The sequence below is a fragment of the Rhineura floridana genome, chromosome 8, assembly GCF_030035675.1.
Source record: "Rhineura floridana isolate rRhiFlo1 chromosome 8, rRhiFlo1.hap2, whole genome shotgun sequence".
Classification (NCBI taxonomy): domain Eukaryota; kingdom Metazoa; phylum Chordata; class Lepidosauria; order Squamata; family Rhineuridae; genus Rhineura; species Rhineura floridana.
This window is the reverse complement of record NC_084487.1, coordinates 54,850,214-54,875,955: the sequence shown is the minus strand read 5'-3', so window position 1 is coordinate 54,875,955 and position 25,742 is coordinate 54,850,214. Positions and strand designations below refer to the sequence as shown.

Sequence of the window (25,742 nt, the reverse complement as noted above, 5' to 3'; positions counted from 1 at the left end):
CCATCCACCACTGTATTCCTCCAAAGGACTAGTGTTTGTTTCAAGGCTTTTGCCTTACTATACATGTTGCGGAGCTAGGAAGGGATTCTTGGCAGGTTGACGTTGTCTTCTCTCTTATGTTTCCATTATTTTGTAATTATTTTAAAGATGTTTTTAAAGCTATTTTTTAAAAAAAGATGTTTTTAAATATGTTTTGTTTGAATATGTTTTTAAAGATATTTAATGTTTTAATGTTTCTTCAAAGACTTTGTAATATGTTTTATGGTGTTTTTGTTTGCCATCCTGGGCTCCTTCTTGGAGGAAGGGTGGGATATAAATTTGATACATAATAAATAATGTCTTTATTTAGAAATGTTTTTTCTGGTTGATAGATCTGAACAGGGTGGTTTATAACAGATGCTATTGGAGGTCGCTGATTCATAGGGTCGCCTTAAGTCGTAATCGACTTGAAGGCACACAACAACAACAACATGATACTGAAGGGTTACTTCTGCTCTTCTGGGAGAGCAGGATAACCCCTTCCCCTGAGTAAGTCCATGCAACATGTATGACCTTGTCCAGAGAATGATGGTATTCTGAAGGTTAGGAATGCCTTCCAAGAGTTTCAGAGAAGAGCATGGCAAGCATTTTTCCCCATTGAACAAACTGTAAGAATTTAGTTTTCATAGTAATAGAGAAAAGTTGGGAAATGTACAGTTGTTGTACTCAGAGTAAGCCCAATGAAATTAATAAACATAAATTAGTCATGCATATTAACTTAAATGAGTGTACTCTGAGTAGGATTAGCATTGAATACTTCTCATAGATATATTTAACAGTGCAGAAACCACAGGGAATGTGAAAGGGACTGCTGCTAATGATCAGGGTGTAGGATGTTTTAGCTTAATCTGAGCCACACCTTATTTTTAGAAGGAGGGTTCAGCCCTGTGAGATATGGACTAATGATGAAAAATTCACCTTTCCACAGGAGTTTTCCTTAGCACAACTCTCCCTTCAGCCCTCATATTTTGGACTAGGAAGCAAGCATCCAGGTCATAGGGCCTGATTTCTAGCATGGTACCTCTCTTTTTTTTAGCAAATTCATCCCAGCAGTATGATTTCTTCCCATACTTCTCTAATAACATAGGAACCCCAAGATCACATTGGAGTGGCTGCTTTGCACAGCTCATTTCCATGCTACTATCACCTCCTCCTGGGAGCTGGGGATGTGCAAGTATGAGAAAAAGCTGCATTATCAACACATGTTTTAAGAGCCAGACCCCACAATTTAGAAATATAATTACACTGCTGACTCTGCATGCCCTCTGAGCATTAGAACATCCGCACCCTACCCCCAAAAAGCCACATTGTGTATGAATCTGTATGTAAAGCTCTCACTGTTGTGGACAGTTAATGTAATACTAACTTTTTCTTTAAAAAGATTAAAGTGCTTACAGATTTAGGATTTTTCTCTGATGCTTTCCATGAGCTATGTATTCTTAACCGTGGAGAGAAAATCCCCTGGAAACTACCTTCCATCTACAAGCTTACTCCAAAACTTCCGGTAAAAATGTTTACTTTATTTCATACCCTAATATGTCAGAAAATACATTCTCCCTTACACTTAAGGTTCACCCTGGGTTCTTTGCAGGGTATTTCAGGTAGGACTTGCCAGACACCTTTCCAGGGGAGGGCTAGGTCTTCCCTACTTCTGATCTTTCCAACTTTTTAAAATAGTTACATGCCCTGGATCAGTTTTATATTGCTCTCCTTCTGAAATTATGATCAGCCAAAGATCAGCCATAGCAACAATCAGCTGGGAAGCTAACACAAAAAGAAAATAATAATGTGATTGTTCAGCACATTGACAAAGTTCTGTCACTGTGCAAATATTTCAGTTTTCCTGACCTTTGAAAGTATGTTTTTTTTTGCTTTGTAATGCTCATTGTTTTGCTTTACTAAATTTAGGTCTCTCCTACTTTTGATTCTTCACAACTACTCCTGACAAATATGAATCTACAGGTAAAAAAAGATGGTACATCTAATTTATGTATCAGACTGAGACCACTTGAATTTGTGCACATTCAGTTTTTTCTTATTGTTATTTCAGCTGATAATATGTAATGTAAAATATGTTCTACCACAAGATACAGTTATGGCCACCAACTTGGATGGATTTTTTATTTATTTGATTGATTTCTACACTGCCATTCCTCCCAGTTGGGAGCCCAAGGTGGTGTACAATATAATTAAAACTACCATCACAAAACAGTTCCTAAAATAATTTTTAAATAATCTAAAGCACAACCTTTCTTAGATACTGCAATTGGGTTCCTGGGGAATAAGTAAGTCTTAACTGGCCCAAAAGGCCAGCAATGAGGGCGCACTAGACAAGTGGAAGGACAAGGTTATCAGTAGCTACTATTCGTAATGGCTATATTACATCCTGTATCAGGCAGTATGACTCTAATTACCAGTTCATAGGGATCATGAGTGGAAGAGTCCTGTTGTGCTTCTGGGCTTCCCAGAGACATGGTGAGTAAAGAATACTGACCTAGATAGGTCTTTTGTCTGATCCAGCAGGACTCATTAACTCACTTACTTTGGTGTAAGCCTGATTGAATTCAGTGGGATTTACTTTTGAGTGGTCACTTAGGATTGCAGCCTAATTCAGTTGAGGACAATATGTTAAGCCAAGGGGATATTTCCTGGCCAAGATGCTTGGGCATGGATCTCCCTAGGTATGGCATTACCACTTACATACACCTGTGACCTTGGATGGAATGGTAGCAATACTCACACTCCGGCCTTTGGGTTTCACCATAATGTAGTTTGGTTTGAGATTTGGTTCGGTGGTAGTTGGAGTTTTGAACAGAGGGGATAAATTCCATTTAAACAAGATGGAAGTTGCATGGAACACCTACATTCTGTATGATCTTGTTAGATTTAAATTTTGCCTCAGAGTGAGGTGGTTATGAAATTATGTTTTAGAAAAAATAAAGGAAGTTTGTCCATATATTTTATGAAATTTCCTTTTTATTTCAAAGGCATTAGAAGATGTATTTAACAGGCCTATACATTCAGCCTGGACTGCACTATGTGAACCACGCATCTTAGATGAGTTCATGCTAGTCAAAATGCATTTCATTATTTGCCTATCTGCAACATTAAATTGTGTTCCTGAAAAAGTGATGAAAGCAACGTATTGCCTGGACAGTGAAACCTTAAGAAAATCAGGGAAAAACACAGATGCATACTTAAAAGGTACTGGTAACAATTGAACAAACACAAATCTTAATAAGGAACCTTAATTTTAGCTCATTAAGGTTTATAAACCTTATAATGTTTGTGAAGTGATTCTATTACCTTGCTTAGTAAAATATTTCTACTACTAGGGGCTGCTGCCCCCCTTCTCCCCCCAAAGGATTGCCAGAGCTCTGCTTCCTTCTTCTCCCCCTCCATGGGTCGCCAGAGCTCCCTTCTTTGCCTGCCCTGGGTCACCAGAACTCCACTCACTTCTTCTCCCCCCGGGTCACCAGAACTCTGCTCTCCCCCCCCCCAGTTCACCAGAGATCTGCTCCCTTCTTCATCCCCCCCCCCCGGGTCTCCAGAGCTCCCCTCCCTTCTCTCTCCCATGCATGTAAGATGATCTCAGGTAGGATTTGAGCTCCACCTTGTGTTTGAAGGCAGAATAACATGCTGTTTGATTTTGCAAAGTCTTTAGCTCCTCCTTATGTAGAGAGGTCAGTTCCTCTATTCTGCCTTCACCAATGTGGTTACCCCAGCACTCTGAGCATTCAAGCCTGTCTCTTTGGGTTACTTGGTGTGAGTCCTTTCTTTTGATTTCCTTTTTTTGTAAAAAAAGAAAGAAAAAAAAGTGGCTTTTCCCCTGGACTGCCCTGCAATCTTCCTCCTTGCTCCTCAGTTAGGTCCCTGATTCCTCTGCTTAAGTGGCCTCAACCCAGTTTATCTTTGCCCTTCCCGCGGCCTGCTTAACTCAGCTCTGCCTGGTATTCCTTCCCACTCTTGTTGCCAATTTCAGTTCAGCATTCAGCATTTCTTGCCTCTCTGCCTCTGCATCTCCCTTCTGACTTCCCTCAATGTTTGTTCTTCTTCAGCTTCAACTCTCCTGGTTTTCACCACCCTCATTTACCTGCTCATTCCCATGGAGGGTGGGGAAACAGCTTTATTCCCAGAGACAAAGAAAGCTGTCTAGAAGCCCCCATAAGACCTACTTGGCCAGTTAAGTGCAGTCTCGCTCTAAAGCCATGGGGAAAGCCAAAACCACCCCACCAAAAACCAGAAGCCTCTGCAACAAGCACTGCCATTCCCAACCTCAGAGGCTCAACGGTTAATACAGTCAGAGACTGCAGCCAACCACCACCACCACTAGAATAGGGGCATGACTTGGCATCAAATGAGACAGTGAGCAGGGAGACTCTGGCCAGTACTAGGTCCCTGGCAGCACCCACACTGGTACATTTTATTTATTTATTTATTTATTTATTTAATGGATTTATATTCCGCTCTAGTTCAAAAAATTTAGAATTCAGAGCGGAGAACAGTAAGGCATAGTCCAATACAAAATACTAAATAACGCAATTTATTTTATTTATTTTTATTTAATTAAGCTTATATACCGCCCGACTAGCAACAGCTCTCTGGGCGGTGAACATTAAAAATACAATAAAAATAACACAAAACTGTACACAAAACTGTACAGTCTAAAATCAAAATATAATAATTTACAATTAACAGGAATTAAAATGCCTCAGAGAAGAGAAAGGTTTTAACCTGGCGCCGAAAAGATGATAGTGTCGGCGCCAGGCGCACCTCCTCGGGAAGACCATTCCATAGTTCGGGGGCCACCACTGAGAAGGCCCTAGATCTTGTCACCACTCTCCGGGCTTCCCTATGAGTCGGAACCTGGAGGAGGGCCTTCGTAGTAGACCGTAGTGTACGGGCTGGTTCATATCGGGAGAGGCGTTCCGACAGATATCGTGGTCCCGCGCCGTATAAGGCTTTATAGGTAAGTACCAACACTTTGAATCTGGCCCGGAAGCATATTGGAAGCCAGTGCAAACGGGCTAGCACAGGTGTTATATGCTCAGACCGCTTAGTTCTTGTTAGCAGTCTGGCTGCCGCATTTTGCACTAGCTGTAGCTTCCGAATCGTCTTCAAAGGTCTTTCATTAAAAAATATGAAAGTTTTGCTACTCAAGGTCTGCTTGCAACAGCAAGGCAAGCACTGGGGCCATGTTATATACCTTGGCTTAGCATGGGGACCTTAGTAGCAATACCCAGCAGACTATGTGCAGCCCAGACAGGTTGACTAACAAAAGACAGATGTCCTTTGGCTGCTCTGTTCTCTGCCCAGTCATCACCAGAGGAATTTTAGTGTTTTCAGGAGCCCATCAGATCTCAGCCCTCATGTCCTTTCTGTGCCTCCCACACCTCCTGTCTGCAGTCCTCCTCTTATTGGTCACAATTTCTTTCCTCAGAACCAGTTCTACTCAGGGGCCATCCTCCAGTACAGCTACAGTTATCAGACCATATGTTCTAGCAGTTAAGGGACACTATTTTAGCTGCCCTCCCTAAGGACCTGACTGAGAGGTCTCAAGCCTTACCTTACCCTTCCACACCTGTGCACATTCCAACTGCAGCTTGACTGTCCCAGCTTTGTGGCAGACAGCAACCTGCACCTCTGGGCCATCTAATTTAGCCCAACCATTTACATCAGCTAATTCTATGGGTCACGTCTCCCTAGATGCACATGATGTTTGCAGGGGGCCCCACAAAGGATTCGAGAGACCCTTTCCCAACAAAGGAATCTCCAATGGACACGGAAGACCTGGACTCTGACTTAATTGTTTTAAATAAGGAGTGGAGCGGAGCCTCAGAATCACCTCTTTCAAGATACACATTTTCTGACTCAGTTGTGTAGAACTATGGAGTCATTAGACCTAGCTTCTAAAGAAAAACCCCAGCCCCCTCTACATGTGTCAACTGTGGTATGTCCTACCTGAGATCATCTTACATGCACAGGAGAAGGAACCTTTGGTCTTACTGTGAAACAGTGTTCTACGTGCATGTAAAGATGATCTAAGGGTCTCTCTATATACTATGTTGGTTTAACTTCTTCACTGTGTTAATCTAACTTTCTCATTGTTGCACACTGTTTGAGCAGAGAATGCAATATTTGTTGTTTGTGTTTCCTCTGTTTTTTTGTTCTTGTCTTGTCTTGCTATAAAGGAACTCAGCTCTCTATGTAAGGAGGGGCTAGATGACTTTGCAAAATCAAACACCTTGTTATTCTGTCTTCACACACAAAGTGGAGCCCAAGTCCCACCTGATATCATTTTTATGTGCTTGTAGAAGACAGTTTCATGATAAGACCAAAGGTCCCTTCCCACTGGCCACCAGAGCTTCACTCCTTTCTTCCCCCCCAGGTCACCAGAGCTTCGTTCCCTTCTCTCCCCTGGTCGCCAGAGCTCACTTCCCTTCTCCCCCTGTATGAGTTACTTTAGCTGCCTCTTGGCCTCCCACCTTAAGACAGGAACTACTGCCGCTGATGCCACCAGCTTCTTCCACTTGGGCTGCAGCCTCCTTTTCCTCCTCTGCTGCCCTCCTAATCTTGCTACCTGATGGCCAGGCAATAGGCCCAGGCCACAGCTGTGCCACTGCATAGTTCACTGGCTTGCCCCTCCCCCACCATTATGCTGTGACGGTGTGAGGGCTTACTTTTGATATATATAGACTTCTAATTGGAAAACATTTTGTTTAGAAAGAGCATGTACCGCTAAAGTCTTACAGAGAGACTTAAATGTGCTTACATTTGGCTAGATGATTTTAGCATTTAAGATTTTGGAATGTTTATAATTAAAGTTTTAACTTTATTTGAAATCTTCTCCAAGTTATATCCTGTACCACTGCAGAATGTATGGGCTTTGAGCCCATACCTATAGAAATGAAGAAAGAGTGCTCCACCCCTCTCTTCTTCTGCCTTATCAGAAGGTGATAGACTGTTTGTACTGCAGGTGCATGCTTTAGTTCACAGTTGCCAGAGCAGTTAAGAGGGGAACAGGCACTCTCCTAACTTGGCTTTTTTCCCGCCCTTAAAAAAAAGCAGTTGGTGTGCATGGTATCTTTGCAGCCACCATCTTATCTAAGACATATATCTCTGCTGACTTCCTACTATTGCGCTAGTCAGTCTAAAATGGTAGGGAAAGAGAGGCCATAGTTTGAGGGACATCTTGCCGCCCTGGTCTCCTACTGGGAGGAAGGGCAGGATATAAATCAAATCAATCGATTAATCAATCAGTCTTGGGATTATCTGTTTTTTCTGGTGCTTTCGTGAAACCTGAACAGGGAACAAGAGGGGAGAGAAAAGTTAATTTGCAACTGACTGTCCATTTGTAAGTTTATTTGCAGATAGATTATTCAGCTTGAGTGTATAGGAAATGGAAAGAAGACCTCTTTCACTGATTTCGCTAGAGCCTTCCCACTTCTGACTTGGCGAGAGAAGTTTTATTTTAGACAGCTTATGTAGACCTTGGACTTGCATGTCCTCTAATCACACAAGTTATTAAAGGGTCATGCTCTGTGGTACCAAGAGCACCTTGGCAACAGGCAAAGAGGGGCGTTGCCATCTGATTGTAGCACACCTGCCTCCAAGAAGCCCAGGGGCAAAACAATCATGCATGGGATAATTATTTTGATTCACAGTTGAAGGCTCTTTTGGATAATCCATGTAAAATCTTCCAGCCATCCCAACTCAGAACAAAGAAGAAGAGCACAATCTTTCTCTCCAACCATTCTGTCTTCTGCATCAGAATTCCTCAGAAGGGTTCAACACTTAAAATGCCCTGAGCCAACTGTTTAAGTCTTGGGTTTCTGATTCTTCCATGAACAAAGGTGAACTATGTGGCTCTGATCACTCTATAGATGAAGGACTCTTTAGATAAATTTCTGTGTGCTAGGCAGAATGATAACTAAATTCACAAAAACTATCAGCTTGGCTCCATTTACCTTAGACCATAAATCTCAAAAGGTTATATTAATGAGTTCTTTGCAATACCAAAGTGAGTAGTCTCCCACCTTCCAGGGAATCAGACAAAGTGACAGCCAAAAGAAGGGGCCATCCAAAACAACATATTTGCACACTTCAGAACAAGTGTCAGACAAACAACAGGTTGCTAGTATCTATTTTATAGTTTTTCTGCCTCACAGATGGGTGGGGTGGGATGGGAAGAGACTCATTCTAGACTTGAAACTTCTAAACCAATCCATCAGACTTCTATCCTTCCATGTGGACACCCTATTTTGTTGAAAGTCGCTAACATTCAACCAGGAGATTTCATGGCACTAATAGCTCATACATTCTAGAGTTGAACAGATGATAACTCAAGAAGAACAACTCAAAGGTAAACACCCAGTTGGTTTTCAGTGCTACTTTCATTTGTTTAATTGCCTCTAATTTGACAACGTATTTTATTTTTACGAAGGTTTTGTAACAATTCCTGCAAGTGGAAAGCGAGACACAATTTTCATGATTGTGGAGCTTGAAAAAAACAAAGATACCTTAACTATGGCCATACTAAAGGTAACAGTATTGTTTTAAATGTGAACATATATAGTCCATAATTATGCTATTCAGGAGCAAATTTACTCTTCATTTGACCAATGTTTTGACTGCTTGCATTTCCTCGTGTCATGTACCATATCATCTGAGTTATGGCTTTCCTGTGTTGGGTTTATACACTAGCGGTGTTCAGTGATTAAGTGATGAGTTACGCCACATCCTGTGCTCTGTCATCATAAAATGGGTGGTGCTGTCATTGATGTAGGACAGGTTTTGTAAAAAAAACCAACCCTTTTAAGTCAACAGGAGAGAAATTTCTTGTGTCATGTCTAGGGCTAGTGTAAAATGGCACTGTCAGTGGGAGTTTAGGATTTGGTGTAAGTGTGCTCCTCTTCTGTGCCATCCCTGACTGCACCCCATTTTCTCTATATTAATTTAATCTTGCTGATAGAATGGTTTCAATGGTGGAGTTTTCTGTCAGCATATTTGAGTGTAGCTGTCACCGTGGTTGCGTTTATGGTGTTTCACTGGCATAGCAGGGTTTCTGCCAGCTCCTATAGGCCAGTGATGGGGAACTTCCAACCTGTGGGCCTAAGCAGGCTTACTAGGTCTCTAGAAGTTGGCCTGCCAGGCTGTTTTGGGTAAAATAACACCCACCTTTCCTGGGCCTAATGTCCAATGATGTCAGGTGCAGGAAAATTCAAGAAAGAACCTTTCTTTCCAGTGTGGCTTGAATTCAAGTCATAGTGGCACAGGAAGAATTGGGAGCCCACTCTAAGTGTGCTCCTGATTCTTCCTTTGCAGCCAGAAGTTGGCACTTTTTGATTTTGGCCCCTTTTTTGTCACCCAGTACTGGGACAGGAAAAGGTGCCAGAGTCAAAGCATACTGAATGTTAGTTGCAAAAGAAGAATAGGAGCACACATAGCAGCCTACCCACCTGTCAAAATGGTCTGCAGAAGGTGAACCAGTTCTGGATCCAGCCCTCTGACCAGAACTAATTCCCCACCCTTTCTGTGGCCCTTCAGCCAGCAAGTCTTCAGTATAGGATTGTACTCTTGAGTGAGTGTAAATCAAGGCTGAAATATTTCTCATTCTACTTCTTCAAGACAAAGTCCCATATGAAAACACAACAAACCGCCCAGAGAGCTTCGGCTGTTGTGAACCGCCCAGAGAGCTTCGGCTATGGGGCGGTATAGAAATTGAATAAAATAAAATAAATAAATAAATAAAAACTGGCTCCCAAGCAGTGGACTGGAAGCTAGGGAGTGATTCCATATTTGATTATAGGCAGTAAATACAAAGATCTAGGAAGTTGTATCCAATGTTGGAGCTCGTGCATTTTTGTGATATGGTTTAAATCAATCTACTAAGGATCAAGGACACATACGAAATAATTATGGCTTCACTGTGGGTCAGTTGGCTATTGTGGCCTTCCGTACGCAAAGTACAGGAGCAATTTTTGCGTTTAAATAATAATAATAAATAATAAATTTTATTTGTTAGTCGCCTATCTGTCCGAATTAACGGACACTCTAGGCGACTTACAGCAAACATAATAAAATACAGTATACAATCAAAAAAGCACAAGGTAGTCTAAAACATCAATTAAAATAATAATAAAGAATCAAATGTTGTGTAACTAGTCACTACACCTGTCAGTATTATTCAGGAAGTTTAAAGAATGTCTAGCATTCAAATATAGGACTTGATACCCTAAACATCATACCTGTAGCATTTAAATCCTGTTGATTTCAATGAGAAGAAAACATCCTTTTTCTTGATTGTACTGTTTGATTACAACTAAATAAGCTCAGATTTTCATTAGTTCTTTGTAAATTGGTCAGTGATTAGTTTTTATTATTTTAGGGGATTTTATTGGCAGAAGCTGAAGAAAGGATTAATTTAATTCTCGAAATTGTACAAAATAAATATGGCACATTGCTTTATGAATGTTCAGCTGCCGAACTAGAAACTGTCATTGAAGCTAAGCTTCAGCTTGCAGCTATTGCTCAACAAAGACTACAGACAGCATTCAGGTAAATATTTCAGCATGCAGTGGCACATCTGTTGTTTCTACTTTATTTGTAAAATATTTTAGTGGGGAAAAACAGTGTCATCATGTTACATAATGGATAACTTTTTAAAAGCTGACTTTATTCAAAATGGTGTGGTCTGGATGCTAGCTTGCAGAGATAGCTGAGCATAGGTGCAAATCGGCACACATGTTGTACTGATCATATTCTGTGCTGACGTATGTGCAGTCTGAAACTCACAAATGACTGGTGAATAAGAGTGAATTCAGGAGATAATATACAGCCACATCAAGTTGCAGTATTTCTGGCTTAAGTGTGAATACTGTCATGGCCCAGGACCCAGGATTCATCTTCATAAGATGCTCCAGTCACAACAAAGAAGTAAAACATCCAGATACCCAAATTCATGGAACTGATGGGGGACGGAGGCAAATTTGCACTTAATTTTAGGTAGTGCACAGGATCTGATTGTTGAACCAACTGTTGTTGAACTGATTGGGAACAGTGACCATAATTCTATCAAGTTCAACGTACTGTATTTATTAATTAAATTTCTCTCCTGTCCTTCCTCCCAAAGAAGCCCAGGGTGGCAAGCAACAAAACAAAATGAAACAAAAAATAGTTAAAATATTGAAAACAGTCAGATATCCTTACAGCTAATAATTTCAAAGCTGCCAGAAACAATATATTTCAGCCATCAAATACTTGGGTGAACAGGAATGTTTAAAAATTCCTCATGAATGCTAATAGTGAAGGACATGGATGCATCTCACTAGAGAGGGCATTTTGTAAATGGGCAACTACTATCTAGAAGGCCCTGTTACGGGTCCACGCCAACTGGGCAGCACTCAACTGTGGTGGCATCCACAGGGCCTTCCCTGCTGATCATACAGCTGTCAGTAATGGGGGAGATGCTGTTTTCTTGGGTCCCAAACCATTTAGGGCTTTGAATATTACTACTGGCATCTTGAATTGGCCAAGTAGCTCACTGGCAACCAGTGCAGCACTTTCAAGACATGGTTTCATCAGGCTGCCCCACTCACCAACTTAGCAGCTGCATTCTGTATTAACTGCAGCTCTATACCTCTTTAAGGACAGCCCCCGCACACAGTGCTTTGCAATAGTCTAGGTAGGAGGTCACTAGAATATGAACAACTGAGGCCAGGGTATCCCAGTCAAGGAGTGGCCATAGCTGGTGAACTAATTTAAGCTGGGCATAACCACTCCTAGCCACAGAAGCCACTTGGGGCTCCAGTGACAACTTGGAATCCAGACTGCAAACCTCTTTTATCAGGAAGAGTGCAATATCTACCTAATATCCACCTAATATTTTGACACAGTAGTCTAGAGCACCTCCATCTTATCAGGACTGATCTCAGGTTTTTTGCCCCCATCTACCCCATCACTGCTTCCAAGCACTGATCCAACACTTCACAGCCTCTCCTGTTTCAGATGGAATAGAGCATAGCATAGGAGACAGAATGGACCCCTGCAGTATACCACAGCACAAAAACCATGGAGCTGAGCAACAATCCCTTAGTGCTGCTTTCTGGCAACAAGCCTGATGGTAAGAGCAGAGCCACTATACAGTGCCTCTGACTTCCAACGCCCTGAGCTGTTTCAGAAGGACACCATGGACTATGGTGTTTAAAGGTGCTGAGAGGTTAAGAAGAACCAACAGGGTGGCACTCCCTGTCTTCTCTTCTGATAAAGGACATCAGTCAGTGTTTTGTGGTGCTGAAACTGGGGCTGAAACCCTGGTTTAGCTATATAGTCTACTTTCTCCAGGCATATGCACAGCTGGCTTGCCTCCTCCTCCTAGATAATTTTGCCAAAGAATTGAATATTACAGAACGGGCAGTAATTTTCTAAAACCTTTGGATCCAGGGAGGGCCTCTTTCAAGGTGGTGGACATAACTTCCTCATTTATTCAGTCCCTCCCCTCCTATTAGATTACACCAATTATGATGGGCAGGGATCAAGAGATCATGTAGTCAACCTTATTGCTGTAAGTGTCCTATCCATGTTCTCAGGCCACAACAACTGAAACTGATCCCACAGAAACTGCTCCAGGGACCTTCAATGGATCTGAACTAATTGTTGCATCAAGTTCAGAATGGATCTGAGTGAAAGTGCTTTGCAAATCTCAACAGGCTATTGAGTGGTCTGTTAATAATATCGCATTGGTCTGAAACAGCCATTTGCCACTCTAAACAGCTCTGCTGGGTGGTTCACGGGATGTGCAATAGAGACTAAGAAGTGTGCTCTCTGGGTTCCCACCACTGCCACATGGTAGGTGTGACAATGCACTTTTACCTGTGCATGCCTTCCATGCCCCCCCATTCTCCAGTGGGCACAAGGACATCACCAAGTGGGTATTGTCTTCCTCTCCTTGTTGCTTGAGGCAGGAAAGAGTTAACACTCCAAAAGACTCTCATCTCAGCCTGTCCCAAGGAGTGTTAGTTCATTTCCCTGCCTAGCTTGAGCAGTGCTTTTACCTTGCTCTTCAGTCTGGCAAGCTTACAGTATATCCTTATTTCAAATAGCAATTTTTTTTATTGTCAGGAACTCTTGTGTCTGAATGTCATTACGAGTGTTTGTTATTGATTGTTGTTTAAAGCAATATTCAAATTAGTGTGCTTGTGTGGCTATTGAGTGTCAGTTGCATCCATTGATCAATTGATCCTTGTGACACCTTGTGACAAATTTTCTTTGTATTTGATTTTCTAAATTAATTCACTAGTTAATCAACCAGTATAAATTAATTCCATTTTAATTTAATGAATTTCTGAGTTGTTTCAACTGAACAGTTGGTTCCTGAGGTAAAAATAAAATAAAACGACTCCTACCAGTAGCAAAATGCCTAAGGATCAAACTAAAAGTACATCAGAGTACTCTAAAAAATCAACAGCTGTGGAGAAAGCAGCAGGAGCGGCTGGTGTGGTAGCATCTATAACCCACCCAGAGAAGAAAAAGGCAGTTAAAAATAAAAGCTGCTGTGGTGCGCTCAGAGATGGCCACCATTCTGAGCTTGAAAGCAACTTTCTAACAACAATGGGTGGTCCATTAACTCCACCAGTAGTGGAGAAAGTGGCCAGTGATCTGAATAGGAGCCTAACAGACCTTGCAAGCACTGTAACAGCAATCAGAGGAAAATATATTACCAAATCAAAGGAAAAAAAATAAGGGTTGGTCTTACTGTCTGCACCACTAGAGCACAGAAGAGCAGCTTATGTGGGAGAACAAAGCCAGCAGTGGATGGCAACATATGAAGAGAGGGATGAGAGGATCCAGCTCCAGACCCAGAAGTCCTTTTCCATCCTGATTCCAGTGAGGAAGAGGAGTTTACTGGATTTAACATGCAAGTAGTCTGCAGTTTCACACAGCTGCTCAGATAGTGTTACTTTGAGTTATGCTGCCACCTCTGGTCAAAATCAGCAACAACAGCATAAATATTTATTGCAGACAGATAATGTAGTCTCCGCTGCCACCTCCTGTCACAATCAGGAACTTTAACAAGTGGAACATTTTAATTATTCCCTGATGGATTAAATCACATTAGAAGAGCTCTGATGGCTGATATTTCTGCAGATCTAGCTGCATTTTGCCAGTCTTTTGAAGTAGTTCCTGTGCAAGTACAACAAACTTCACATTCAGATCCTGCAATAATGAATAATTGCTCAAGAAGGCACTTTCAAAACCTGGCCCCCAGTTAAAGGAAGACATCCTACATAAGAGATCACAATTCACCTGCAGCTTCTAGCTTACCAGCCCACTTGGAAGATTACTGCTGGGCAAGATCTTTAACCTGAGAAAGATCTCTGAACTAGAATCCTATTTATGTTTTTTTGTAATGCTGAGTGGAGGAGTGTATTTCTTTTTCAAAGCTTTTGTCTTGCATTCATCTGTAACTGCTGTATTTTAATAGAATTGTTTTGTATTATAATTATGGATGTTTCTATTTTAATGGAGTTTCTTTTGTATTTTAATTATGGGTGTTTATATTTTTATCTTTGTGTAACTAATTTTATGCTTTCTAAACCACTTAGAAGACTATTTTGGCATTAAGCAATATATAAATGAATAAATAATAATTTGTGCCTGAGATTCACCTTCATGTGTTACTTTTTTCTCTTTCTGTGTACCCATCATTTCTTCCTTTTCCCTGGCCTCTGCTGACCATAGGTTGGGTGTGTGTGCAGCGTTTAGGCTTATCAGTTGGATGACTGGAGGGTGAGTGGCCACAGGCTGCCTTTTTGGGCACGGAGCTGCTGGTTCCTGATTCTGTCTCCTAGAGGGTCCACCATTTTGATTGCTTTCAGTTACCACTTACAGTAGCTTGGCCTCAACAGCTGTGTTGGTGAAGCGAGTCTCACAACCCTTATACCAAGCAGGATTGCTTTAGCCTGCTGAACCCCCCATCCCCTAATTGGGGGTAGTGGCAGGCTAGCACTTCTCAGTTAACAGTGGTGAGGAGCATCTTGCTGGGGGTTGAGTGGTGCCGTCAGCAGGGATTGCGACATGCCTGGGTTGGCTTTTCCTATGTTTTCTTTGTTGCGCTGTGTTGGAAGTGGGGCAAGAGCAACTCCTGTTTGGGTAACAGCAAAGTTAGTTTTTTTCAGACAGAGCTTGTTCTTGTCTCTCTTTATACGCTGGGCTGTGGCTGCCTTTTTACTTCATGGCTTCTCCTGCTGCCTCATCAGCTTCCCAACAGTGTCATTTGGTGGGAGAGCTGTCGGATGATAATGTTTCCATTGCAAGTGGACCAAGGCAGTAGGTAGCGGCTGATTCACCTTTGCTGAGTGCACAGAGTGGTGGAGTGAGTACTCCCTTTTCCCTCAATCCCCAAGAATTCCTGGTTGCCTTTCCACACCAGGGGGAGTTTTCCAAATTCCTGATATGGGTTAGGGAGTATACTTATTCTGAAATTATGGGTTCCCTGCGCTTGGCTTGTAGATGCCAAAGTTCAAAGTCCTCTCAGAAGAGGGATGATGGGGGAAAGCACAAGCACATAGGAGGGGAAGGTCCCATGGATCATGCAGCTTTGTGGGCTGTCCTTCCTCCACGCATTGTTTCAGAAATTCATCCCCCTCCAAGACTGAACCTAGCAGGAAGCATTTATGGAGGGTTTCTGATCTTGCCCTGCAGAGGCATAGCCTGAAATGGAGCAAGTGCACGCTGCAGTTGCTCAGGTTCTCCTCATACACAGGTTTCTGTGTCTGCATATCTTTCCCAGCCCCCACGCTATTCTTCCACTGGTACAGTCTCCCAATGTGGAGGTGGTTTCTGGGAGGGGGAGGGCAAATGCTCAGGATCAGAGGACCCTGTCTGACTCAGATGCTTCTAATGATAAGCCATGTAGAGAGAGGAAGGTGAACTCTCAGAGGAGGAGATTGAACAAGTCCAGCCACAGGCACGCTTGTTCTCTCCAGAGGGCTTCAATCATTTTTGACCATAACTAGAAGGGTCCTGCAACTAATTGAGGAGGAATTGGCACAGGAGGTAGCAGCCCAGTCAGGTTCCATGGGGCCCAAGAAGGCTTTTACCTCAGCTGATGTTAAGCCATTAATGGTACTCTTTTCTCAGGTTTTTATTGATGTATTGAAGGCAGAGTGGTCTAGCCCTGAGAAGGCCAAGTGGGCTAACAGTACTCATTTTCTGATACCACAATGCAGCAGTTGAAGTTTCCCTCCGTGGATCCGCCAGTTGTCGCACTTGCCTCGCCTGCAGTCATACCTTCTGAAGGGGAAGGGAGTCCCAAGAATCCATGCGATAAGCAGGTTGAAGGGGTTCTCCATAGAAGTTTTGATGCTGATGCACTTGCATTTTGGGTGTCAGCCACAGCCCTTTCTTCACCAGGGCAGTGTTCATGTTGGCAGAGGAGATGGGGCTTAGGGAGGATGCTTCTAAACTGATCAAAAATGGGTTGAAAAAGATGGCATATGCTGCTGCTCTTTCTGTTGACGCCTCTTTAAATGCCTTGCAATATGTGTCACAGTCCATGGCCTCCACAACCGTGGCATGCTGGAACATCTGGCTGCGATAATGGGAGGTTAATGCAGGTTCACAGGTCCACCTAACTGCCCTTTCTTTTGCAGGGACTAAGCTTTTTGGAGAGCGTCTAGAGGCCCATTTGGTGGAGACTAAAGACAAGATTAAGACATTACCCTCAGCAAGGAAAGAAGACCGAAAGATCTGCTAAAACCAGTTTTTTCAGGGCCAATGGCAGTTCACTAGAAGCAGGGGGTTTTCCTCATACAAACCAAGATGGGGCAAGCAAGACGGGTGGAAGACATTCCTTCTCCAGATCAGGAGGTTTGTCCTTCACCTTCTCCAAGTTTCAGAAGGGGACAAAAAGGCATTCTGTCTCCCGACTTGCAGAATATTGCTCCTTTATCACCTATGGGAGCTCATTTGCTACACTTTGCTCACAAGTGGAAGGAAATAATGCCTGACAAATGGGTGTTTGACACTGTCTCAAAGAGTTATGCTCTAGAATTTGTCAAATGTCCCTTTGAAAAGTTTGTTCCCACTCTGAGATGAAGGAGACTGGAGAAGCACAGTGATTATCTGAAGGCCATTCAACATCTGCTAGACATAGGAGCCATCCCTTGCAGCTAAAGTCGGGTTTATTAAATTATTAGTGCCAAAAAAGAATGGTGATATCAGAGCTATATTAGACCTCAAATGGCTCGACAAATGGGTCATCAAAAAGCACTTCAAAATGGAGAGCCTTTGATCCATTGTCACAGCACTAAGGGAAGGAGATTGGATGACCTTGGACACCTCTCTGAGGTGTACCTCCACATTCCAATCAGGAGTTTTCTCCACTTTCCCTACAACAACAGGCACTTTCAATATAGAGCTCTACCATTTGCACTGTCTTTGGTGCCCAGAGTGTTTACCAAGGTGCTGGGGCCCTTGGTGGTACATCTGCCTTCCAAGAGAGTTTGGCTTCATCTCTACCTGGATGATATCTTGATCAGGGGTTTGTCCAGGACAGTGCGTTCAGGATACCAAATTGACTATGGATTACTGGCAAGTGGTCGGATTCGTGGTCAGTGCATGCAAGAGTTCTCTGACACCATCTCAGGAACTTACCCATCTCGGGGTTCAACTCAGCATGTCCCAGTTTTGCATGTGCTTGACATCAGAGCGAGTGGAAAAGAGAACATTTCTGATGTTGCAAGTGCTCTCTGCTGACAGATCATGGCTGATGACCCTAGTGGGCCTCCAAGGTTTGATAGTGTCAGCATTCAACATAGCTCTTTGGGCCAAGTATCACTTGCGACAGCTACAGTAGCTTCTTCTTCCATTCCAGGAGCAGATTGTTCTCTGATAGCACAGTCTGGTGTCGATGACGTCGGAGATCTGTTGGTGATTGAGTCCTCATTGACTCACAGAAGGGGTCAGTTTGGATGCAAGCCTCTATGCCTGAGGGACCCACATGGACCAGAGAGTAATCCAAGGAACTTGATCATGGGGAATCAGACCTGACCATCAATGTGTTGGAGCTGAGGGCCATTCGGCTGGCCTTGAAGGTGTTTGCTTCAGAAGTAGAGGGTGTGCACACCAACGCACCAACAATGTGGCTGCCAAGGCCTATGTGAACAAACGGATGTGCTCATCTCCAAAGCGAACTACCTCTTCAGGTGGGTGGAGCATCACCTGGCGTCTTTGAAGGCTGAACACCCTTGAGGGGACTCAGAATTTGATTGCCGATTGGCTGAGCTGGACAGACATCAAGGAGGTGAAGTGGCAGCTGCATCCTTGAGTGTTTCATCAGCTGACCAAGAGGTGGGGCATCCTGGTGATAGATCTATTTGTGAATCAGGAGAATGCTCAAGTGGAAGTGTTCTTTGCCAGACACTCTTGTCCTGTGGCCAGGGGGACAGATGCATTTCAGATCATCTGGCCGTATAGTCTATTGTATGCTTTTCCACCATTCAGTTTAATTCAGATGGCCATACAGAGAACTCAGTCTCTTCAGGCGGGGATGATTTTAGTGGCTTCATTTTAGCCCCGTAGGCTGTGGTTCCCAGATTTGGTGAATCTGTCAATTCGAGAACTGTGACATCTTCCAGTCCAGCAGGACTTGCTAATCCACACCCTGATTGTTTATTTGGTCAGAGCTCTTCTGCCTGATAGCTTGGAGGCAGGGCAGCTGTGGCTGAGGGATATGAGGTTCTTGAATAAAGTGCCTGAGACCTTGTTGTCTTCATGGAAATAATCAACTAACGGTATATTTGACAACGTGGAGGGTTTTCTTGTTTTGGTGTGCCAAGAACAAGGTGGATCCACTGTCTAAGTGTTTTATTCAACAATGGGAAACCATTGGGTCAAGGATAGAATATAATTTCAGGCTCTATCTCCAAGCAGATTTATACCATCACCAATTTCTTTGGATCCAGAGAAGCACACACTAGATCAGGAGACAATAGATTATCTGCTGAAGATATCGGCTATAAAACTAGTCCAGCAAGACCAGATGTTCTGTGGTGTTTACTCTTTCCTCTTTATCATGCCAAAGAAAGGGGGGACATGGAGGGCCATATTGGACCTGAAATTCATGAACAAATTTGTGAGGTACCAACATTTTTTGCAAGGAAACTTTGGTTTCAGTAAGGGAAGCGATGCAACCGTGAGAGTATCTGGCCTCCATAGATTTTACTAAGGCTTAACTTCATGTGCCAATTCATCCAGAGCACTGCAAGTATCTTCATTTTGCTTATGGCAACCAACATTGCCAGTACAGAGCAAAGACCTTCAGTTTGGCGTCGTGCAAGTGTCTTCACAAAGATAATGGTGACCTTTGTGGCTTAACTACATCAAGAGGGTGTGCTCCTATATCTGTACTTAAGACAACATATTGATTTGGTCAAAGTCAATACAGTCAGCATATCAGGATATTCATGTAACTCTAGCAGCTCTCAAGGACCATGGGTTCCTGGTAAATACCATAAAGAGTCATTTGACTCCAGTGCAACAGTTGCAGCATCTGGGGGCAGTGAAAGATACGGAACAGGAGACAATATCTCTTTTGGAGGAAAAGGTGGAGAAAATAAGATAAAGGTGGCTGTTTGAAATTTGCTGAGGAAAACATCGGAGGATCTCATTACCTTAGCAAAGGTCTTAGGGATATTACTTTTTGCCATCCAAGTTACATCATGGGCCATATTCCATTCTTGTCCTCTGCAGTCTAAAAGGTAGGGGCACCCATTGCAGGGGCAAGCTTGTTCAAGAAGTGTGGTCATCTCAGGAAGCAAGAGGGCTTAGAGTTGCACAACTGGCACAGCAACATTTTGTGACTCTGCTTGGCCGCAAGCAAGTGATGTTGTGAACAGACAACAATTCAATGAAAGTGTTTATCAGTCATCAAGGAGGAATGAAATAATAGGTTCTCCATCAGGAACAATCAAAACTGTCGGCTTAGGCAGAGAGATCCTTGAAGTCCCTGACAGCGGAGTATATCGGGCAACTTCACAAAGAGGTTTCAAACTGCTACGTAGATGGTTTGGACATGGATCTTCTTGCTTCCGATGTCAACCATCAGCTACAGAGGTTCTACATGAGGTATCCGTTGTTGGTAATAGAAGGAGTAGACACATTACATTTTCCATGGCCAACAGAAATACTTTACATCTTTCCACCAATCCCACTGTTGGCTCGAGTGTTGAACAAAATGAGGCTAGAGAGGGCCAATGTTTGCACCATATTTGCCAAGGAGGCTATGGTTTTCAGAACTGTCAATCTACCTGTGGAGCCTCCATGGTTTCTGTCTCTTCACCCAGTTCTACTTTTACAGAGGCTTCTGAGACATTCCAATCTGCGATGGTTGAGCTTAACTGTGTAGGAAGCTGAGTGGAGAAAATTATTCAGAGCAGGTTTATCACCAGAGCTGGTTAACACTGTATTGGCTTCCTGAAGACCATCCACAATAAGAAACTATCAGTTCACCTGGGATTTTTTTTATGCTGGTGCAACAAAGATCATGTAAGATCACGGAGGTGGGCACTGCTAAACTCTTATAATGTTTAGACAACAGTCTGAAGCAGAGTTTGAAGCCAATACACTGTGGAGACAAGCACAGGCATTAGCAACAGAACTTTCCAAGTCTCCATCTGAGTCACTGGGTGCTCATCCATTTCTGAAACAGTTTATAAGAGGGGCGACTTTGACCTCTGCACCTGTCATCATAGTTTCCTAATGTGGGATTTGCATAAAGTGTTGCCAGTGCTCCAAAAACCACTTTTTGAACTGTTAGCATCTTCTATTCTATGAATAATGTCTTATAAAGTTTTGTTCTTAGTAGCTATGACATCAGCTAGATAAATATCTGAATGGGGAGAATTGCCAGTGGCAAAACACCTTTGTGTATTTCACAAGAACAAAGTGATACTTCAAACTGATCCGGCTTTTATTCTAAAAGTAAACATTTCAAGCATTTCACTGCCAGCAGGAATTATGTTTTGTCTATCTTTTGCTCATCACCATCACATGCTCTGGAGTGCGCATGCCATTTTGGGGATGTGCAAAAAGCATTAAAAGTACAAGGCCAATCAGAGAAAAAGATTCTTTATTTGTCTCATTCCATCCAACTAGTTTAGGAAAGAAGGTTTCTTCATGCATTTTGGCAAGATGGATTAAAAGGTGCATTGTTTTAGTGTATTGTTCTCTGCATCTGCTACCCCCATCTGGTATTGTGGCACATTCAACAAGAGCAGTGGCTGCTATTGTAGCACACTCAACAAATGCACCTCTCCAAGTGTCCTGCCCAAACTCAAAGAACTCAGACATAGCTGTGTTTTTTTCTTTTATTGTGCTAAGAGACAGTTTCAATTCAGTGCACTTCATTAATCCACCTACGGCTTACTCAGAACTCAGCATCCCTCTAGGTCTAACTAGGTACAACTTTGCAGCACTAAGACATTGACTCAGCAACTACTCCCCCCCCCACCACTTGGCTTAAGTAGGACTGGGCAGGCATGCTGCTTGTGTATGCCAACTGTCACTGTTGGGAGTGCGTGCGCAGGTGAAGACTCCACCTCAGCTGTGTCTGTTGAATCTCCTACTACATTTGTCTCCTGGCATGAGGTGAAGGCGGAGCCTCTGTCACCATCCTGTCTTCCCCCTCTGAGGGAGGAGGGCTGCCTGCTGGTGATGCGGGCACAGGTAGAGGGGATGCATCAGGCTGGAAAACAACTGGCTGTTCAGGTTGACTCTCCACAGGGGTATCTGGAGCTGCTGGGGTTGAATTGTCAGAGTCCAGAGCTAGGGCGCCTTCTGAGTCCCACTCCCCACTCAGCCCTTCACCGGCTCAAGCATCCCATTCTAAGTCCTCCTCCTCCTCTGCTTCATTCTTGTCTGTCCACTCCCCTCCAGCAGGGTTCATGACACCAAAAGGTCTCTTGAGCAGCCACTTGGGCAGACCCAAATATGTTGATCAAATACTGTAAGACAGACATTTATGCATCTGCAGAGGCAGCCTTTGGGAGGTGAGTTCTTTAGCAGGTGCTACCAAGTCATTAAAGAGCACGTACCCATCCACACAAAAGGTCAGCTTTTGATCATCCCACCTGGGGGTGTCCTAGTGCCCACTGAAGAAGGAACCATTTTACCAGAAAGGTGTTGCTCTGGGGACACTAGGACACTGCCAAGTCCCACCCTGGGATGTATTACAAGCAAAAAGAAGGCAAGAAACAGTGGGTAGATGTTGAAGGGTCGGGATTGACCTTGTAGATTTAGAGATGTATGTTTTGTGTTGGTTAGAGTGAGTTCTAGAATATTTTGTGTTATGTGTTAGCGTTTATAAGTATTATATTTTCAAGCTTGGCATGACAGAGAACTAACACTCCGTGGGAGTGGCTGAGATAAGAGTCCTTTGGAGTGTTAACTCTTTCCTGCCTCAAGCAACAGGAGAGGAAGACAGCATCTAATTAGCAGTATCTTAGTGCCCTCAGAGAAACGCCTTTCTGGTGAGTAAAATGTTCCCTCCTTCTGTGCTCACCACAAATTATCCATACTATATATAGTATTAAAGTGAGAGAGAGCATTGAATGGAGATATGGGAAATTTGCACAAACCACACATTTACCCTCATGGCTTTTGTATGCAGATACTTTGCATCTATCTACTATGTATTTTGAAAAAATGCTTTTCTGTTTATACATTTGGACACAGCTTAAGATAGCTTTACCAAATTTGGTATGATGGTTCCTGAGGTCAGGGAGCAGATTTCTGTCAATATTTGGATACCTCTGGTTACTAGTTTGAAACAAATTGTGGCCTCAGCTTTTCAAAACTACACTGATTTGGACACCATTTAAGAGATAGTAACCAAATTTGGCACAATGGTTCCTGAGTTCATAGAGGAGGTCTCTGTCTATGTTTAGATACCACTGGGTACAATTTTGAATCAACATGGTAGACTCAACACTTAAAAATGTACTGATCTGGACACCTATTAAGATTTCATAACCAAATTTGGCATAATAGTTCTTCAGATCAAGGAACAGGTTGTTGACGTATGTTTTCACACGGTTGGACATCATTTTGAATCAAAATGGTGGACTGAACCATTCAAAACTGCATTGATTAAAAAAAACATAAAAATTACATTTTTAAAACCCTGCACTGATCATCTGTGAGGGTCCCTGTTGGCTCTTTAGAATTTCTAAGCTGCACTGGGCACTCTCAGCTAATATACATATATTTTGAATATCTCACTGTACAAAACTCTTGATGTTTCTCTGTTGCTAGTTCTTTGCAGGCTTTTTTCTCCTCATCATCTTCCTTCTGAGTTCAAGGGCAACCAATGCTTGGGGAATTGTTATAAGTGAAGGGAGTCAGCTGGAGGATAGAAAAGAGACCATGCAACAAGGGAAGTCCTGCTTTATATGTGGGCCTATGTCCTGAACGTGGCATCTGAACTCTTCTGGAATTTGCCCTACATGCATCTTTTTTCCTCCCAATGTACACTCTGGGAAGTAATATGGGAAATGGTTCTCAGGATGCCATGATCAGTTGGAACTTTATTTATTTAATCAGATAATGTTGCTGTTGGGTTTTAAAACATTTTATGAGCTTGTGCACATTTATCTTATCACACGTGGATATACTATTAAAGATTCACAAAGAGAGCTAATATAGTCAATGAATTATATCTTTTCACCCAGGCATTTGGGGGACGTCTGTGCGTAGGCATGGTTATTGTGACACTTACTGTTGAGCAGTTTTATTGGTTTACTGTGATGTTTTAATTATGCTTGAATTAATTGTTTTACGGTTTTACTATACGTGTTCCACATATAGTGTTTGAAAAATGTATATTCAGAACATTGCATTGGAAAGTATCAATGTCAAGAATCCTATGGATAAAGGGCAGTCTATAAATGTAAAAAAAATACATACATTGAAGAACTTTTATAATGTCCATCTTTCTTATTAAAATAATTCAACAAACCAGTTTTAAGCACTAAGTAAAATACCTTTTTTGCCCTATTAATGATTTTGTATATCATTATTATGAATTGTGGTAAACGTTTAAATTCTGAAGTAGGTATCTTCCTGGACTGTTTCATTTTGAATGCCTCAAATTTAGGAAGTCTGTTAGCCAGTGAAAGTAAAGCTTAATCTCAACCCCATTAAGATTAGTCTAAAATATTAGCTATTTGTGTTAAAAACATATGTGTTTTATATTACATTTTTGCATAAATGAATGGAAAAAATGGAAATGGACTGCCTTCAAGTCAATTCCGACTTATGCCTACCCTATGAATAGGGTTTTCATGGTAAGCGGTATTCAGAGGGGGTTTACTGTTGCCTCCCTCTGAGGCTAGTCCTCCCCAGCTGGCTAGGGCTTGCTCAGCTTGCTACAGCTGCACAAGCCAGCCCCTTCCTTGTTTGCAACTGCCAACTGGGGGGCAACTGGGCTCCTTGGGACTATGCAGCCTGCCCACGGCTGCACAGGTGGCAAGGCATGTAACCCCTAAGCCACTCACTGTGGCGTGATCTTTAGCTGGCCCTTGACACCCAGGAGACACGAGTGGGATTTGAACTCACAGACTCTGGACTCCCAGCCAAGCTCTCCTCCTCACTGTGCTATACTAGCTGAATGAATGAATGAATAAAAACTAAATTAATGGCAGGTGATGTGGGTCCTTGAATTATTGCATGAAAATAGAAAATATGTAAACTTCTTTGTTTAATTATATTTTTGCTTATCACAGTGCTGCTTTGGCCTTTTCTGCAATAAAACTTCTTCAAGATGCAACAGTTTTCAAGACATCATCCAATTTACCACAAAATACAGTGAAAATAGATCAGGTATATGTCAATATAGATTTTTGGTTGAGAAGTTGATTATTTATTAATTAAATTTATATCCCACCCTTCCTCCTAGAAGAAGCCCTGGGCAGCAAACAAAAACACTCTGAGGCTACAATCCAATACATGTCTACTCAGAAGTAAGCTCCATTGGGTTCAATGCGATTTGCTCCCAGGAAAGTGTGTATTGGATTGCAGCTGAAAACATCTTAAAAACAAAACTTTAAAATATATTAAAACAAAACATCTTTAAAAACATCTTTAAAAATGGTTTAAAAGCATCTAGAGTAATTCCAACACAGGTGTAGATTGAGATAAGGTCTCAACTTAAAAGGCTTGTTGAAAGAGGAAGGTCTTCACTAGGCTCTGAAAATATAGAGATGGCACCTGTCTAATCTTTCAAGTATCCTGGTTCCAAGCTGCATATGGCTTTGTACGCCAAAACCAGAACCCTGATGGGCAGCCAGTGCAATTCTTTCAGCAGTGGAGTAACATGTTGGCCATTCCCTGCCCCAGTGAGCAGTCACACTGCCACATTTTGCGCCAGCTGCAGCTTCCAGACCAAGCTCAAGAGCAGCCCCACATAGAGCACATTACAGTAATCCAGCTGGAGGTTACCAGTGCATGGAAAACAGTGATTAGGCTATCCCAGTCCAGAAAGACCTCAGCTGTCTTATGAGCTGGTAAAAGGCACTCCTACCCACTGAGGTCACCTGGACCTCTAGCAACAAAGATGGATCCAGGAACACCCCCAGACTAAGTATCTGCTCTTTCAGAGGTAGTACGACCTCTCCAAAGCAGGCAATTGACCAATCGGAACTTGG

The 25,742-nt window shown here is 42.6% G+C and overlaps 1 protein-coding gene across 1 annotated transcript in view; it reads left to right on the top strand.

Moving 5' to 3' along the window:
- Positions 1–25,742, top strand: part of CFAP54 (cilia and flagella associated protein 54) — a 272,916-nt gene that overhangs the window by 192,739 nt on the left and 54,435 nt on the right. The window contains exons 49-54 of the mRNA XM_061582731.1: positions 1,421–1,543; positions 1,948–2,001; positions 3,027–3,243; positions 8,483–8,580; positions 10,427–10,596; positions 24,822–24,918. Coding sequence (XP_061438715.1) covers positions 1,421–1,543; positions 1,948–2,001; positions 3,027–3,243; positions 8,483–8,580; positions 10,427–10,596; positions 24,822–24,918 — 759 coding nt within the window. The remainder of the gene's footprint in view (positions 1–1,420; positions 1,544–1,947; positions 2,002–3,026; positions 3,244–8,482; positions 8,581–10,426; positions 10,597–24,821; positions 24,919–25,742) is intronic.